The sequence below is a fragment of the Oncorhynchus tshawytscha genome, linkage group LG12 (assembly GCF_018296145.1).
Source record: "Oncorhynchus tshawytscha isolate Ot180627B linkage group LG12, Otsh_v2.0, whole genome shotgun sequence".
In the NCBI taxonomy this organism is placed as follows: Eukaryota; Metazoa; Chordata; class Actinopteri; order Salmoniformes; family Salmonidae; genus Oncorhynchus; species Oncorhynchus tshawytscha.
In genome coordinates this window covers 33633427-33648338 of record NC_056440.1, presented here as the reverse complement: position 1 = coordinate 33648338, position 14912 = coordinate 33633427, and the positions used below count along the sequence as shown (strand labels likewise).

At 45.8% G+C, this 14912-nt stretch overlaps 1 protein-coding gene across 6 annotated transcripts in view; it reads left to right on the top strand.

Annotated features, from left to right (window-relative positions):
- The window catches only part of LOC112262993 (RIMS-binding protein 2), a 162673-nt gene that overhangs the window by 120716 nt on the left and 27045 nt on the right, over positions 1 to 14912 (top strand). For all 6 annotated transcript variants that reach the window (XM_024438921.1, XM_042331608.1, XM_042331607.1 and 3 more), the window contains 7 exons: positions 1064 to 1153; positions 4936 to 5058; positions 7785 to 7889; positions 11035 to 11085; positions 11638 to 11658; positions 13466 to 13676; positions 14441 to 14595. In XM_024438921.1, coding sequence (XP_024294689.1) covers positions 7788 to 7889; positions 11035 to 11085; positions 11638 to 11658; positions 13466 to 13676; positions 14441 to 14595 — 540 coding nt within the window. In that variant the 5' untranslated portion in view covers positions 1064 to 1153; positions 4936 to 5058; positions 7785 to 7787. The remainder of the gene's footprint in view (positions 1 to 1063; positions 1154 to 4935; positions 5059 to 7784; positions 7890 to 11034; positions 11086 to 11637; positions 11659 to 13465; positions 13677 to 14440; positions 14596 to 14912) is intronic.

Sequence of the window (14912 nt, the reverse complement as noted above, 5' to 3'; positions counted from 1 at the left end):
CGAAGGAATTGTCCGTAGAGCCACTCCTCAGTAAAAGGCACATTGCAGCCCGCTTGTAGTTTGCCAAAAGGTACCCAAAGACTCTCAGACCATGAGGAACAAGATTCTCTCGTCTGATGAAACCAAGATTGAACTCTGTCCTGAATGCCAAGCGTCACGTCCGGAGGAAACCTGGCACCATCCCTATGGTGAATGGTGATGGAAGCATCATGTTGTGGGGATGTTTTTCAGCTGCAGGGTCTGGGAGACTTGTCAGGATCGAGGCAAAGATGAACGGAGCAAAGTACAGAGAGATCCTTGATGAAAACCTTCTCCTCAGTGCTCAGGACCTGACTGGGACGAAGATTCACCTTCCAACAGGACAACGACCCTAAGCACACAGCCAAGACAACGCAGGAGTGGCTTCTCGACAAGTCTCTGAATGTCCTTGAGTGGCCCAGCCAGAGCCTGGACTTGAACCCAATCGAACATCTCTGGAGAGACCACCTGAAGATGACTGTGCAGCGACGCTCCCCATCCAACCTGACAGAGCTTGAGGGGATCTCCAGAGAAGAATGGGAGAAACTCCCCACATACAGGTGCGCCAAGCTTGTAGCATCATACCCAAGAAGACTCAAGGCTGTAATAATTGCCAAAGGTGCTTCAACAAAGTACTGAGTAAAGGGTCTGAATTCCTATGTAAGTGTGTTATTTCAGTTTTTATTTTGTGTAAATTTGCTAAAAACTTGTTTTTGCTTTGTCATTACAGGGTATTAATGAGGAAAAAATAACGAGTTAAACAATTTTAGAATAAGGCTGTAATGTAACAAAAAGTTGAAAAAGTCGAGGGGTCTGAATACTTCCCGAATGCACCATATAAATGTTGCTTTTTGATGCCGGCATCTTGTTACTTTAGTTAGCTTTCTATCACAGATGAGCAACCCGCATTTGGATGAGTAATGCAGCACCTATGGCTGCAACATGTCTGCTCTGTTGAGCGCAGCATTACCTTACTCAGGAGCTCCTCTCCTCTGAGGTCTTAACACTGTTCACTATCTGTTCTATGTCGTCCCTCTCTCTCCAGGAGAATGAGCTTCAAGATGTTCTCCAGGAGAAGAAGCACTTGAGTCTCCACTTGTTCAACAATAGCCAGAACACAGTCCAATATGAACAGGTAGGTAGTGTGGAAGAGAGAGCCACACTGAGCTGCTGTGGATTATGTCTGCACAATTAAACCCTTCCCTTATCTGCACACACCGTCTTAGGGGTTCACTCCATTTTCACTCTGCCCTTTCTCTCTCTCTCTCTCTCTCTCTCTCTCTCTCTCTCTCTCTCTCTCTCTCTCTCCTGTTATATATACTGAACAAAAGTATAAACGCAACATGTAAAGTGTTGGTCCCATGTTCTGTGAGCTGAAATCAAATGTTCCATTTGCACAAAAATATTATTTAGTCAAATTTTGTGCACAAATTTGTTTACATCCATGTTAGTGAGTGTTTCTCCTTTGCCAACATAATCCATCCACCTGACAGGTGTGGCACATCAGGAAGCAGATTAAACAGCATGATCATTATACAGGTGCACCTTGTGCTGGAGACAAAGGCCACTCTAAAATGTGCAGCTTTGTGACACAACAGTGCCACAGATGTTTCAAGTTGAGGTGACGTGCAATTGGCATGCTTACTGCAGTATCGTCCACCAGAGCTGTTACCATAAGCCGCCTCCAATGTCATTTTAGCTCATTTGGCAGTACGTCCAATCAGCCTCACAACCGCAGACCAACCTAGGACCTCCACATCCGGCTTCTTCACCTGCAGGCCCAGCCACCCTGCAAGCTGATGAAAATGAGTAGTATTTATGTCTGTAGTAAAGCCATTTTGTGGTGAAAAACTCATTATTTTTGGCTGGACCTGGCTCCCCAGTGGGTGAGCCTGGCTCCCAAGCTGGTGGGTCTATGCCCTCCCAGGCCCACCCATGGCTGTGGCCCTGCCCAGTCATGTGAAATCCATAGATTAGGGCCTAATGAATTTATTTAAATTGACTGATTTCCTTATATGAACTGTAACTCAGAAAAATCATTGAAATTGTTGTATGTTGCGTTAATATTTTTGTTCAGTCCAGATGAAGGTGTATATATATATATATATATATATATATAATTATTTTTTTTCACCTTTATTTAACCAGTTAGGCCAGGTGAAATTTACCATTTCTCAAATACAACTGCGACCTGGCCAAGATAAAGCAAAGCAGTGTGACACAAACAACAACACAGAGTTAGACATAGAATATATACAAACGTACAGTCAATAACACAATAAAAAAATCTATATACAGTGTGTGCAAATGAGGTACGATTAGGGAGGTAAGGCAATAAATAGGCCATAGTAGAGAAGTAATTACAATTTAGCAATTAACACTGGAGTGATAGGTGTGCAGAAGTTGAATGTGCAAGTCGAGATACTGGGGTGCAAAGGAGAATAGAAAGCTGCTTTGGCAGCTGATGCTTAAAGTTAGTGAGGGAGATTTGAGTCTCCAGCTTCAGTGATTTGGCTTTGGGGGTGACCAGTGAAATATACCTGCTGGAGCGCGTGCCAAGGGTGGGTGCTGCTATGGTGACCAGTGAGCTGAAATAAGGCGGGGCTTTTAAAGGAAAAGTCCACTCTAACTATATTTTTGTCATTAGTTCACTATTAATACAGTACAAAAATGCACGTCAGCAGTCAAGTTTTCAAGATATTAGACTTTCAAGAAGCATAGTGACATGTGCAAAATGCGTCATCATCATCATGATGTGGCAAGTAAAACTGCCTATATCTTGAAAACAAACTGCTGACATGCAAAACATTTTGGGACTGTATCAACAGTGGACTAATGAAAAATAGTTTTTGAGTGGATTTTTCCTTTAAGCACAGTGCTGATGTTGAAGCTGCTCGTGTCTCCAGCCTCATCTGGATCATGGGGCAGCAGGTAGCCTAGTGGTTAGAGTGTTGGACTAGTAACCCAAAGGTTGCAAGATCGAATCCCTGAGCTGACAAGGTAAAAATCTGTTCTTCTACCCCTGAACAAGGCAGTTAACCCACTGTTTCTAGGCTGTCATTGAAAATAAGAATTTGTTCTTAACTGACTTGCCCAGTTAAATAAAGGTAAAAAGAGACTCTGAGCCTCTGATTGTATTATCATCTTCCTGTTGACCCCTCACACCTCACATGCCTTCCTTCCTGCCCAGCTGATAACACCAAGACAAGGGAGATCATCAGATCATGCTAGGAAGTATTAAATCACTGATTGGCAGGTAGCTGCTAGGGAGTTCAGTAGGGGCAGGATGTGGTTATTAATGTCTGGACACTGGGCTCTCAAACAAGTCAGTGTTATCACTGAGGCTGATATGAGAGCAGCACTTTGCTAGCTGCATGGGTGGATATTAGACCCCTTGCCACACCTCTGTCTTCTGATCATCTCCGAGTGGACTAATGAGGAGGGGCGGAGCACGGTAACAACACCTCTCATCTGCACTCTCATCAGCCTGAGTTGGCTCCCCTTCTACACCATACTGTTCAGTCCTATCTGCCCACACTAGCTGAGACACAACAATCCACTCCAAACTATTTTTCTTCCTACTACAGACAGACCCTCCACCCTACGGTGTGGAGGGTCTGTCTGCAGGTGTGGAGGGTCTGAATGTAGCTCTGTGTGTTGCTGCTGTTACAGTTTTTTTATTCATTATTCAGTAATGGATGCAGTGAGGAAAGAAGATCGGCTCCACTCGTCACCACTAACTTTTTTTGAGAAAATGCACATTATCAGGGGAGGAGGCAGCTGCTGTCTGTGTGAGTCACAGTATAAATGGTGTGATTACGTGGCAGCCATCCCTTTATTTCTTTTTTGTGTGTGTTTTTTTAATTCAATTTTTACCCCTTTTTCTCCCCAATTCCGTGGTATCCAATTGTTTTTAGTAGCTACTATCTTGTCTCATCGCTACAACTCCCGTACGGGCTCGGGAGAGACGAAGGTTGAAAGTCATGCGTCCTCCGATACACAAGCCAACCAAGCCGCACTGCTTCTTAACACAGCACGCATCCAACCCGGAAGCCAGCCGCATCAATGTGTCGGAGGAAACACCGTGCACCTGGCGACCTTGGTTAGCGTGCACTGCGCTCGACCCGCCACAGGAGTCGCTGGTGCGCGATGAGACAAGGATATCCCTACCGGCCAAGCCCTCCCTAACGACGCTAGGCCAATTGTGCGTCGCCCCACGGACCTCCCGGTCGCAGCCGGTTACGATAGAGCCTGGGTCCGAACCCAGAGTCTCTGATGGCACAGCTGGTGCTGCAGTACAGCGCCCTTAACCACTGCGCCACCCGGGAGGCCAAGCCATCCCTTTTCTAATTGTATTTTATAGTAGCAGTAGCTATAGTAGTACATTAGAAACATCCTAGTGGACACACACACGTCAGTTCAACGTTTTGTTTTGATTTACGTTTGGTTGGCAACAAGAAGTATCACAATCTCATTGGATTTAGGTTAACAGTCGGGTGAAATAAATACGGAATTCCTTGACGTTGATAATTTTTTTTCAAATGCAATCAGTTTTCCACGTTGATTCAACGTCACCACGTTTAATTCATTGGTTAAAATGACATGGAAACAACCATTTTTGCCCAGTGGGTTGATTCATTCAACTCTGTTTCGTTGTTGGAGAACAACAGAGCAAATGCATCAACACAGTAGTTGATCCCAGACCCAGTTCAATGCTACAGTACACATCTATGACAGTAAGAACATGTTGTTCTGTTACTCCCCCATTATTATACTGTAGCTGTCAACCAGCCAGCCAGCCAGCCCTCCTGTCCGCCCATTAAGCACTCTGATATCTCCTCCCATAGAGCAGAGGTGTACGTGTGTGTGTTCTGTTTGTCTCACTGTAGTTCCCCGTGTTGTGTTCTGTGTGATCAGGTGAAGTCAGAGTATGCGCAGCTCAAAGAGACCCTTGGTGCTGTGACTCAGGAGAGAGATTCAGCCCTGCGGGAGAAGACCCAGCTCCAAGGCAAACTGGAGAACCTAGAGCAGGTGCTAAAGGTGAGAGTCTGGAGACACACTGTAGATAACCTTTTCGTTTTGTCTACTGTATGTTTACTGTGTGTCTGTGTACTCCTGTGAATGATGAGAAGCCGAGCCCAAGCTCAGGTTCCCTTACAGAGCCTGATTCTCTGCCAGCCTCTCCCCTTTCACCCCCATCACCTCTCTACCTTCCTCTCCTTTCTCTCTCTCTCTAATATCCCTGACCTGTCTGTTGCCTTCCAGTGCCGATGTGGGAGGAAGCTTACCCAGAAGCTGTGAAAGACTAGGAAGCTTGGAGCAGTCGGTCCTCACCTCTCTTACCCTGGCCCCACCCCTTCCATCCCGTCTCTCCCTCCCCCTCCATCCCGTCTCTTCCTCCCCCTCCATCCCCTCTCTTCCTCCCCTCCATCCCCTCTCTTCCTCCCCTCCATCCCCTCTCTCCCTCCCCTCCATCCCCTCTCCCTCCCCTCCATCCCCTCTCTCCCTCCCCTCCATCCCCTCTCTTCCTCCCCTCTCTCACTCCCCCCTTCCTCCCCTCTCTCACTCCCCTCCATCCCCTCTCTCCCTCCCCTCCATCCCCTCTCTCCCTCCCCTCCATCCCCTCTCTCCCTCCCTTCCATCCCCTCTCTCCCCTGCTAGATTGATCAGGTATCACTGCTATGCCCATCTGTATGGGGAGCAGCCCACTGTAGCCCCATTTTGAATGCTTTTCTCTACCGCAGTAGTCATGCTAGCTCTCCTTATTTATCTGGGCTGCTTTACTATGACACGAATGGGCACCTGGCTAGGACCAGTCCAGCGCACTGTGGAATGTGGATGTGCATGAGGCGAGTCTATTGGTTCAGTGGGTATGTGGGACCAGGGGGGTTAGAGAGCTGGGGTAGAGATCACTGTTCATGATGACAATGAAATGAAAGTAAACTAGGGGATAGATGGGTTGTTCCACGAAATAAGTGCCTTTTGCATCCCTTTGATATTTTAAGTAGAAATTGTGCAGCCATATTGAATTTTAAAAGCCTGTTAAAATAAATGAAGTGCCCTTTAATATAGACCACATGGAGAATTTAATAAAGCAGATGTTTTATATGAATAAAGACAAAGTGCCAAAATGCGTCATTTTGACATGTCCCTCTGTGCACTCTGTGACTTCCAGGATGATTTTAACCCACTTAACCCCAAAATGTCTCCCACGTTTTCACCATTATTGTAAAGCCCTAGTTATTTTGTTGCTTTGACAAATTCCTTTCTGAAGATTATTTGTTTCATGTGATTCATAAAAAATGTAAATAAACTGTCCTTCATTTTAAAGTGAACTCTGTTATGTGAACTGAACTCTCATTTGAATATGGTGAAACTATTTAAAATAAAAAAATAAAAAATAAAAACATTGAACATCTAATAGTCAAATCATAGAGTAAAGGTGCTTCTAATCTTTTTTGCCCATTTCCTGATGTTTTGTGGTGGAAAACTAAGTGGGTCAAGCATAACACGTCAACCCTGTTACCCATAGATAGACAGGCTAGAATAACACGTCAACCCTGTTACCCATTGATAGACAGGCTAGAATAACACATCAACACTGTTACCCATAGATAGACAGGCTAGAATAACACGTCAACACTGTTACCCATAGATAGACAGGCTAGAATAACACGTCAACCCTGTTACCCATAGATAGACAGGCTAGAATGTTTTAACAACTTAATATCTTTTTTTCTTCAATTGCTCCTCCCTGAGGTACACAACAAGCTTCCATTTCCCCTGTCACAATAGGATTTATGGCTGATTTAATAGGAAATCATCAACCCTGATGCTTTATTTGGCATTTAATAGGTACTAAGTCTTTTATTCTTTTCAATTGAACCTCTTTAGATGAGAACATGTTTTTATTCAGTTAAACATGTGCCCTTTGTGACAGAATGTTAAACTTTTATTAATGAATGTTAAACTTTTATTTACACATCTCAAAAGGCACCGAATTGGTGGAATGACCCAGATGTATATCGGACGGCATGAAAATGTCCTTTGCTTTCTCCCCTCTAACAACTCTGGAACTCTGATTCTTTACATTTAAATGAAAGCAATAAGACGGCACTTTGACATAAGGAAGGCCTTACATTAAGCCTTGGTTTTGTTTGGCTTCTTTTGTTGTTATGGACGACCACGGACAAGTGAGCATGCCTTTGGAGTTTGCTAACCCTTTTCACGTAACTAAAAACCATGTATTGATCATGCGAACACAACATTGATGAGGACAGCTCCTCTGTAATGAGACTTCAAACACAGGTATTGTGTTACCCAAAGGGGACAGCAAACTGAAAATGGTTGATTGATGATTGGTTGATCATGCACAGCAAAGCTTCTCCAGTTCTCGTCCTTAAACTCTGTTCCAACATACTGTACATTCTAGTATGGATTTGGAAGTTAATATCCAGGATTTGGGAGGTAACACCTTAACTTGATCTCTCTAATTTAGATCATTTGATACAAACTGTAAATTGACATTTGTTATTGACATTGGTCACATTGGTGTTTTGACAGGCTAACATCTGCCTGAAGTGGGTAAGACTTGGTGGTCCAGTAAAATGTCAACAAGCTCATTATTTGTAAAGTGTGAGCCTGGAGCTTGTTGAGGACAGAGGACTGGAGATTTGTGGTATGTAATCCTGATGTCATGGGTTTTTAGTTCTACTAACAGCAGCCCTCTCTATGCCCCCCCTCCCCCCCACACCCTCCTCGGACAGCATATGCGCGAGGCTGCAGAGCGGAGGCAGCAGCTAGAGTTGGAGCATGAGCAAGCCTTGGCTGTACTCAATGCAAAGCAGCAGGAAATTGACCTTCTGCAGAAGGTAAGGCACACCAGGTCACTATGCCATTGCTAGCTGCATGGGGAGGGGGGGTGACCCATCTTGTTAGCCCAGTGCTGGGTCAGAGGTCAAAGAGCTTTGTGTTGAGCACTACTACAGTTACAGAGTATCATCTTAAATCCCCTCCTTCAGATGTCTGTCTGCCTGTCTGTCAGCCCCCCAGGCAATGGCAAGATAGTCCTGGAACCAAGTAACTCAGTAACAGGCTCTTACTCTGCTATGGGGAGCAGATTAGCACAGTGAAAACTTAGATCAGACTTGACGTTTTTTGGTGGCTTGCTAAAAGGCTGGCCCAGACGATTTGATGTTTTGCCTGCCTCCTCTGAGCAGAGGAGCTGACGTCAAGCAAGCGCAGCGATTACATGAGAGTGTGAACGTGATAGGAAGTGTCACATAAACACCTCATCTGGAATCATCAGCCCCGTTCGCTCTCTCTCACGCTCTCTCTCTCTCTTGCTCTCTCTCACGCTCTCTCTCTCTCTCTCTTGACGCTCTCTCTGGAGATTTGCTAATCGCTCTCATCTCTTTAGCTTCTCTCACGCCCTCTCTCTCTTGCTCTCTCTCACGCCCCACTCCTTGCTCTCTCGGACGCTCTCTCTCAGGCTGCAGAGCTCTTGGCAGCACGCTCTCTCTCATGTTGGAGCACTCTCTCTCACGCTCTGTCTCACGCTCTCTTGCCTTCTCAGCTCTCTCACGCTCTCTCGCAGCCCTCACTATGCCATTCTAGCTGCCTGGGGAGGGGGTCACCCATCTTCTCAGCCCAGTGCTGGGTCAGAGGTCAAAGAGCTTTGTGTTGCACTACTACAGTTACAGAGTATCATCTTAAATCCTCCTTCAGATGTCTCTCTCTCTTGGCTCCTGGAACCAAGTCTCTCAGTGCTCTTACTCTGCTCTCACAGTGAAAACTTGCTCTCTCTCGCTTGATGTTCTCTCTCTCTGTTTTGCCTGCCTCCTCTGAGCAGAGGAGCTGACGTCAAGCACGCAGCTCTCTCTCTCTGCTCTCTCTCTCTCATCAGCTCTCTCTCTTGCTCTCTCTCACGCTCTCTCTCTCTCTTGCTCTCTCTCACGCTCTCTCTCTCTCTTGCTCTCTCTCTTGCTCTCTCTCACGCTCTCTCTCTTGCTCTCTCTCACGCTCTCTCTCATGCTCTCTCACACTCTCTCTCACGCTCTCTCTCACGCTCTCTTGCTCTCTCTCACGCTCTCTCGCTCTCTCGCTCTCTCGCGCCCTCTCTCACGCCCTCTCTCACGCCCTCTCTCACGCCCTCTCTCACGCTCTCTCTCACGCTCTCTCGCGCTCTCTCGCGCTCTCTCTCTCGCTCTCTCTCTCTCTCTCGCGCTCTCTCTCTCGCTCTCTCTCTCGCTCTCTCTCTCTCTCTCTCTCTCGCTCTCTCTCTCGCTCTCTCTCTTGCTCTCTCTCTTGCTCTCTCTCTTGCTCTCTCTCGCTCTCTCTGCTCTCTCTCTTCTCTCTCTCTCTCTTCTCTCGCTCTCTCTCTCTTGCTCTCTCTCTCTTGCTCTCTCTCTCTTGCTCTCTCTCTCTCTCTCTCTCTTCGCTCTCTCTCTCTCTCTCTCTTGCTCTCTCTCTCTCTCTCTCTTGCTCTCTCTTTGCTCTCTCTCTCTTGCTCTCTCTCTCTCTGCTCTCTCTCTCTCTTGCTCTCTCTCTTGCTCTCTCTCTCTTCTCTCTCTTGCTCTCTCTCTCTTGCTCTCTCTCTTTCTCTCTCTCTCTTGCTCTCTCTCTTGCTCTCTCTCTTGCTCTCTCTCTTGCTCTCTCTCTCTTGCTCTCTCTCTTGCTCTCTCTCTTGCTCTCTCTCTTGCTCTCTCTCTTGCTCTCTCTCTTGCTCTCTCTCACGCTCTCTCTCGCTCTCTCACGCTCTCTTGCTCTCTCTCACGCTCTCTCTTGCTCCCTCTCTCTCTCTCTCTCTCTTGCTCTCTCTCTTTCTCTCTCGCTCCCTCTCTTGCTCTCTCTTGCTCTCTCTTGCTCTCTCTCACGCCCTCTCACGCTCTTTCTCGCTCTCTCTCACGCTCCCTCTCTTGCTCTCTCTTGCTCTCTCTTGCTCTCTCTCACGCCCTCTCACGCTCTTTCTCGCTCTCTCTCACGCTCCCTCTCTTGCTCTCTCTTGCTCTCTCTTGCTCTCTCTCTCTCACGCTCTTTCTCGCTCTCTCTCTCGCTCTCTCTCTTGCTCTCTCTTGCTCTCTCTCGCTCTCTCTCACGCTCTCTCACGCTCTTTCTTCTCTCACGCTCTCTCACGCTCTCTCTCGCTCTCTCTCTTGCCCTCTCACGCTCTTTCTCGCTCTCTCTCACGCTCTCTCTCTTGCTCTCTCTTGCTCTCTCTTGCTCTCTCTTGCTCTCTCTCTTGCTCTCTCTCTTGCTCTCTCTCTTGCTCTCTCTCACGCTCTCGCGCTCTCTCGCTTGCTCTCTCGCGCTCTCTCTCTCTCGTGCTCTCTCGCTCTCGCGCTCTCTCTCGCGCTCTCTCTTGCGCTCTCTCTCGCGCACTCTCTCTCGCGCACTCTCTCGCGCGCTCTCTCTCACGCTCTCTCTCACGCTCTCTCTGTGTATGTGTCTTGCCGTTTGTGCTGCTTATTTTCCAGTTGGCCATAAATATGCATGCAGTCTCTGTTTTCTCTCAAGGAGCAAAATGAGCTCATTACAGCGTTCTCTTTCTATAGACTCTGGCTACTTTCTGCGTTCGCTATACAGGGAATTGCCTGCGAAGTGGATTCGTGAAATTGTAAAGTGTGCAGATGTTCTCCTATTCATGTGGAACGTTAGTTTCTCAACAGATGTTCCCAGTCACATTAAGTAAACTAGCATGCATTATTTTATGTTGTATTGTACAGTACAATGGGTTTATATCACACAAAGATGAATCATTTAGAATAGCCCTGCAGTCGAGTTTCAGGAGAGCACTACAGATGTATATTGAAGATACATGATGAATAGTTTGTTATAATTGTTTGAATGTTTACACACCATTGTTGTCATAAATGGCCTTTGTAACAGCTCAAACAGTATCTACCAACTTGAGTGTTTTTCAGTGCTGTCCAGCCAGGTCCCAGTTGTCCGGTTGTAGAGGTAATTTGTTGTGTGTGTGCTAAATGGAACACAGTCTCCCCATGTTATGTTTTACAGGCTCAGGTTGAGGCTAAGAAGGAGCATGAGGGCGCCGTTCATCTGTTAGAGGTGAGTGTCAGGGCACTGGGGGGTGACTGGCCGTGTTGTCGTGTGTGTGAGTGTGTGTGTGAGTGTGTGTGTGTGTGTGTGTCTGACATTTTCTACTCCTCTCAACTCTACTAGCTCAGTGTGTGAGACCATGTGCACACTGTTGAAGGTTGTGAATGAGGCATGCATGAAGACTAAGGGCCAGATGGAATAACAGATTCTTGCCCATTTTCAAGTGATAACTTTATTGGGATGATTTGAAGTCTATAACGTATACCCATGTAACTAGCAAGTGCAAAATAAGAACATAACAGTGCTTTTGATATGACAAATTAGCTATTGCGTTTTGTAAATGTATATGCAGTATATTCAAACAGTATATCCACATGCTGTATATCGTTATTGGTCATTATATTATTTGATATTTGTGGTTTATTGTTAATAATAAATGATTTTGCATGAGTGCTACTGAAAATCGTCTGTTTTGATTTCAAGGTGTGTGTGAGTGTTCATGTGGAATTGTGCCTAATCTCTTTTCACTGTTTTATTGCTGTGTGTTTTATGCATATACAGAACCACTTGGACAGCATGCAGGTATTTCAGAATAGTTTTTATTTACTTGGTATTTTAATCTCTGCCTGTACACTAATCAGGGGTATATCCCCCCTCTTCTTTGGCTCTCTGGAAGTAAATGTTTATGGAATGACAGTTCAGAATTGAAAGTGGTAATGATTTGGGAGTAAATTGCTTGTGATATATTATGCATAAGTCAAACCAAGGTGGCAGTCCCTCAAGAGGTCATGCTGATTGTGATGGGAGATATTTGCTTTAGATTTATTCTCATTTTAAAACGTGAAGATTCAAGAGCTGAACAATGTCATATACTGGACGTGAAACAATGGCCAGTCGTTTATTCATTGATGAGGTTTTTCTGTTGTAGCTAGCTGCAATGTTGTTGTATCAGTGCAGACTTGAATGTTTGCTTTTCAAAGGCAAGGCTGTCCTTTCCATACAGTGATGACTCATACTCGCCTCCTCCATTCAGCTTGACATCAAAGCATGTGCAAGCATCCACACTCCACTTGGCTCGTAGCCCGCACTGCTTACCGGACAGACACTGGGGATATGGGTTGTCACAGGACAGAGCAGGACAGAAGGTCTGACTGGGACGCAGGAGAGGCTCTTATCATCCCTAACTTTAGTTATGGATTCATTCTAATGTCTGAGGGGATTCTGCTTAGATGCTGGCATAATGGAAACCATGTATATTATGAGGACGTTCTAACATTCTGATTTGACAAAAAATAAGCAGACTTCCAGACGTAAAGAGGGAAAGACCCATTTGATCCTATCATCCTGCTCTGACGAATTCATTCTGGTTGGCGTTGCATGCAGTGTGTTTCACTAGGCTGCTACAGTACTGGTCATACCCACCCAGGGGAGGGCTTTGAGATGGTGATAGGCTAACCACCCTCTGTGCTAATGCACAAACCCATTGAATCATACGCAGCGATTGCAAAGGTCACTCCTCTAATAGCATGTTCACGCGCTGGCAAACAATAACTTGTTCGTATGAAAGTCAGAGCTGAACAAAACGCCACAGACATTGTGCATTAGGCATCACTTTGCTTTGGGGAGTGCATGCAGGACATGACATGGTAACTTTAGCAACACTCTCAGGGTGGTCTGATGAAGGGGCTGATTTGGGTTTATGTGATAAGGGGTTGTCTGTCGACATTTGATGGTTAACACTCAACACTTACCCCTTCCCAAGAGAAGGTCATGAGCTGGGCACATCTGGGGTTTCTGCTAGGCCTGCCCATGCTCCCACTGTACCGTGGTCTCAAATCAATGGGCCGGTGTGTGGTTACAGACAGTATTTCACTGTAGATAGCCAAGGATTTGACTGCATGGTTCTATGATGTTTTGAATTGCTCTTGCCCCTCTTTTGTCAGCTTCGTAACTCATGATGACTCTTGCCTTTATTTTACTATCTCTGTTCAATGAAGTTGAGGAGCATTCCCCGCGCTTTGAACACAGTGCAGTTTTTGGTATGCATACTTCCTCTTAGCAAGAGGCTGCTCTATAGAATAATGTGCATTAACTGTAGTCCTGCATGTGATCTGCTTACTGTCACTAGTTTAGGTGTTTATGACTGACCTGTATTTTGCCTGGTAGGAACTTTAAGACGTCAACTCCCTTTTCTCTGTAAGGAATGAAACCCACGTTTTTAAAGTCCAATATCTCATCCTACCTCATGTTGTGTGTGTGTGTATTTAGACAAGTATACCGATTTTTCTCCTTCTCTCACTTTCTTTCTTTCCTTCTGTTACTTTCTCTTTTGTCTCTCTCTCCCTCTTTCTCCCTCTTTCTTTCTCTCTAACTCGCTCTCTGTCGCCAGGCAAAAGTCCGAGAGCTGGAGGAGAAATGTCGGACACAGAGTGAGCAGTTCAACCTCCTGTCCAAAGAGCTGGAGAAGTTCCGGCTACAGACTGGAAAGTTTGATATCCTTGGCAGTGGCACCGATCCCGTAACAGCGGGTGAAACCCCCGGATCTCCCAACAAATCCCTCTCCCAGCTCCTCAACGGGCTGGCTGCCCCCACAGTGAAAGGTTAGAGGAATCCCAGAAGAACGTTGTTTCAGCTTGCCTGTGTACTGTACATCATAGACCACAGCCCATAGACGACAATATAACCGTGGTGTCAGTTATCTGTGAGCTGTATGTGAGAGGTTTGAACAGTCGAATCAGACAGTGGGAACGGTAGAGCAAAACAACTCCAGAGTGCATTTTAAATAAACAACCCAGTAGTATGAAGATGGAAAGAGAAATGTGCAGCTGCTACTGAAATTGGAGATCTGGAAGGCAACGCTTGTGACGTACATGGATGAACATCGAGCAAGTAGTGAAATAATCAGTCATGATACTGTGTGACATAGCCTTTACCACAGCTTGGCAAATGCTCGTTGTTAACTTAAATAATCAAATACATGCCAATAATACTGACCTTTACGTTGGGCCGGTGCCTGGGATCTGACTCTCCTGATTACATAAGGATCTGTATTTTAGACCATGTTTTGTAGAACACTAATGCAATTATGATTCTTATTTCTCTAATTGTTAATGGGTTGTAATCCTGTGGTTTCTTGCAATGTTATACGGTGTCGTGTATTACATGTGTAGGTATCTTATCAAATGAAGTATGGATGATGAATGGCGATGATGACAAATTACCATCACATGATGCAAAGGAGAACTAATAGTGATATATAGCACTTCATTTTGGACATTACTATTACTACTCACAGATAGAAGTATGATTTTAGTAGGCGCGGTCATGTGTCAGATCGGGGCTGTTCCTTTGTTTTGCCCCCCAGGCAATGAGAGTCCGCTGAGCAGATCTGTGATCTCTGAGTTCATCCGACCGCTCCAGATCAGTGGGGACAAGCCGGAGCTCCTGTCTGTAAAGCCAACATTCCTCACCCGCAGCAGCAGCCAAGCTGAGAGCTCCCAGCGGGCCCTCCTCACCGAGGTGGGCCCTACTAGGTCCCCTACTAACAGCGTCCATCTGCATGTCCCTCCCTCCGCTCATTCGAACTCAAACTAACCACTCATTCAGTGTCATTCCATGTTAAGCCTCTGACATGAAATATACTGTTATTGAAATAGGAGAGTGCGTGGATGGCCCTGCTTGAATGGGCCTAATGGGGATGGACCTAAATAGTTTGCTTGCTCTTTCAAACTACCCCTCTGAAGATGGTAAAGAATGTATTACACTAATGTTACAGAATTACAGCATCTATTACATGTTTGCAAAATTGCTTCCTGTTATGAAAGTGTAAGCTGAAG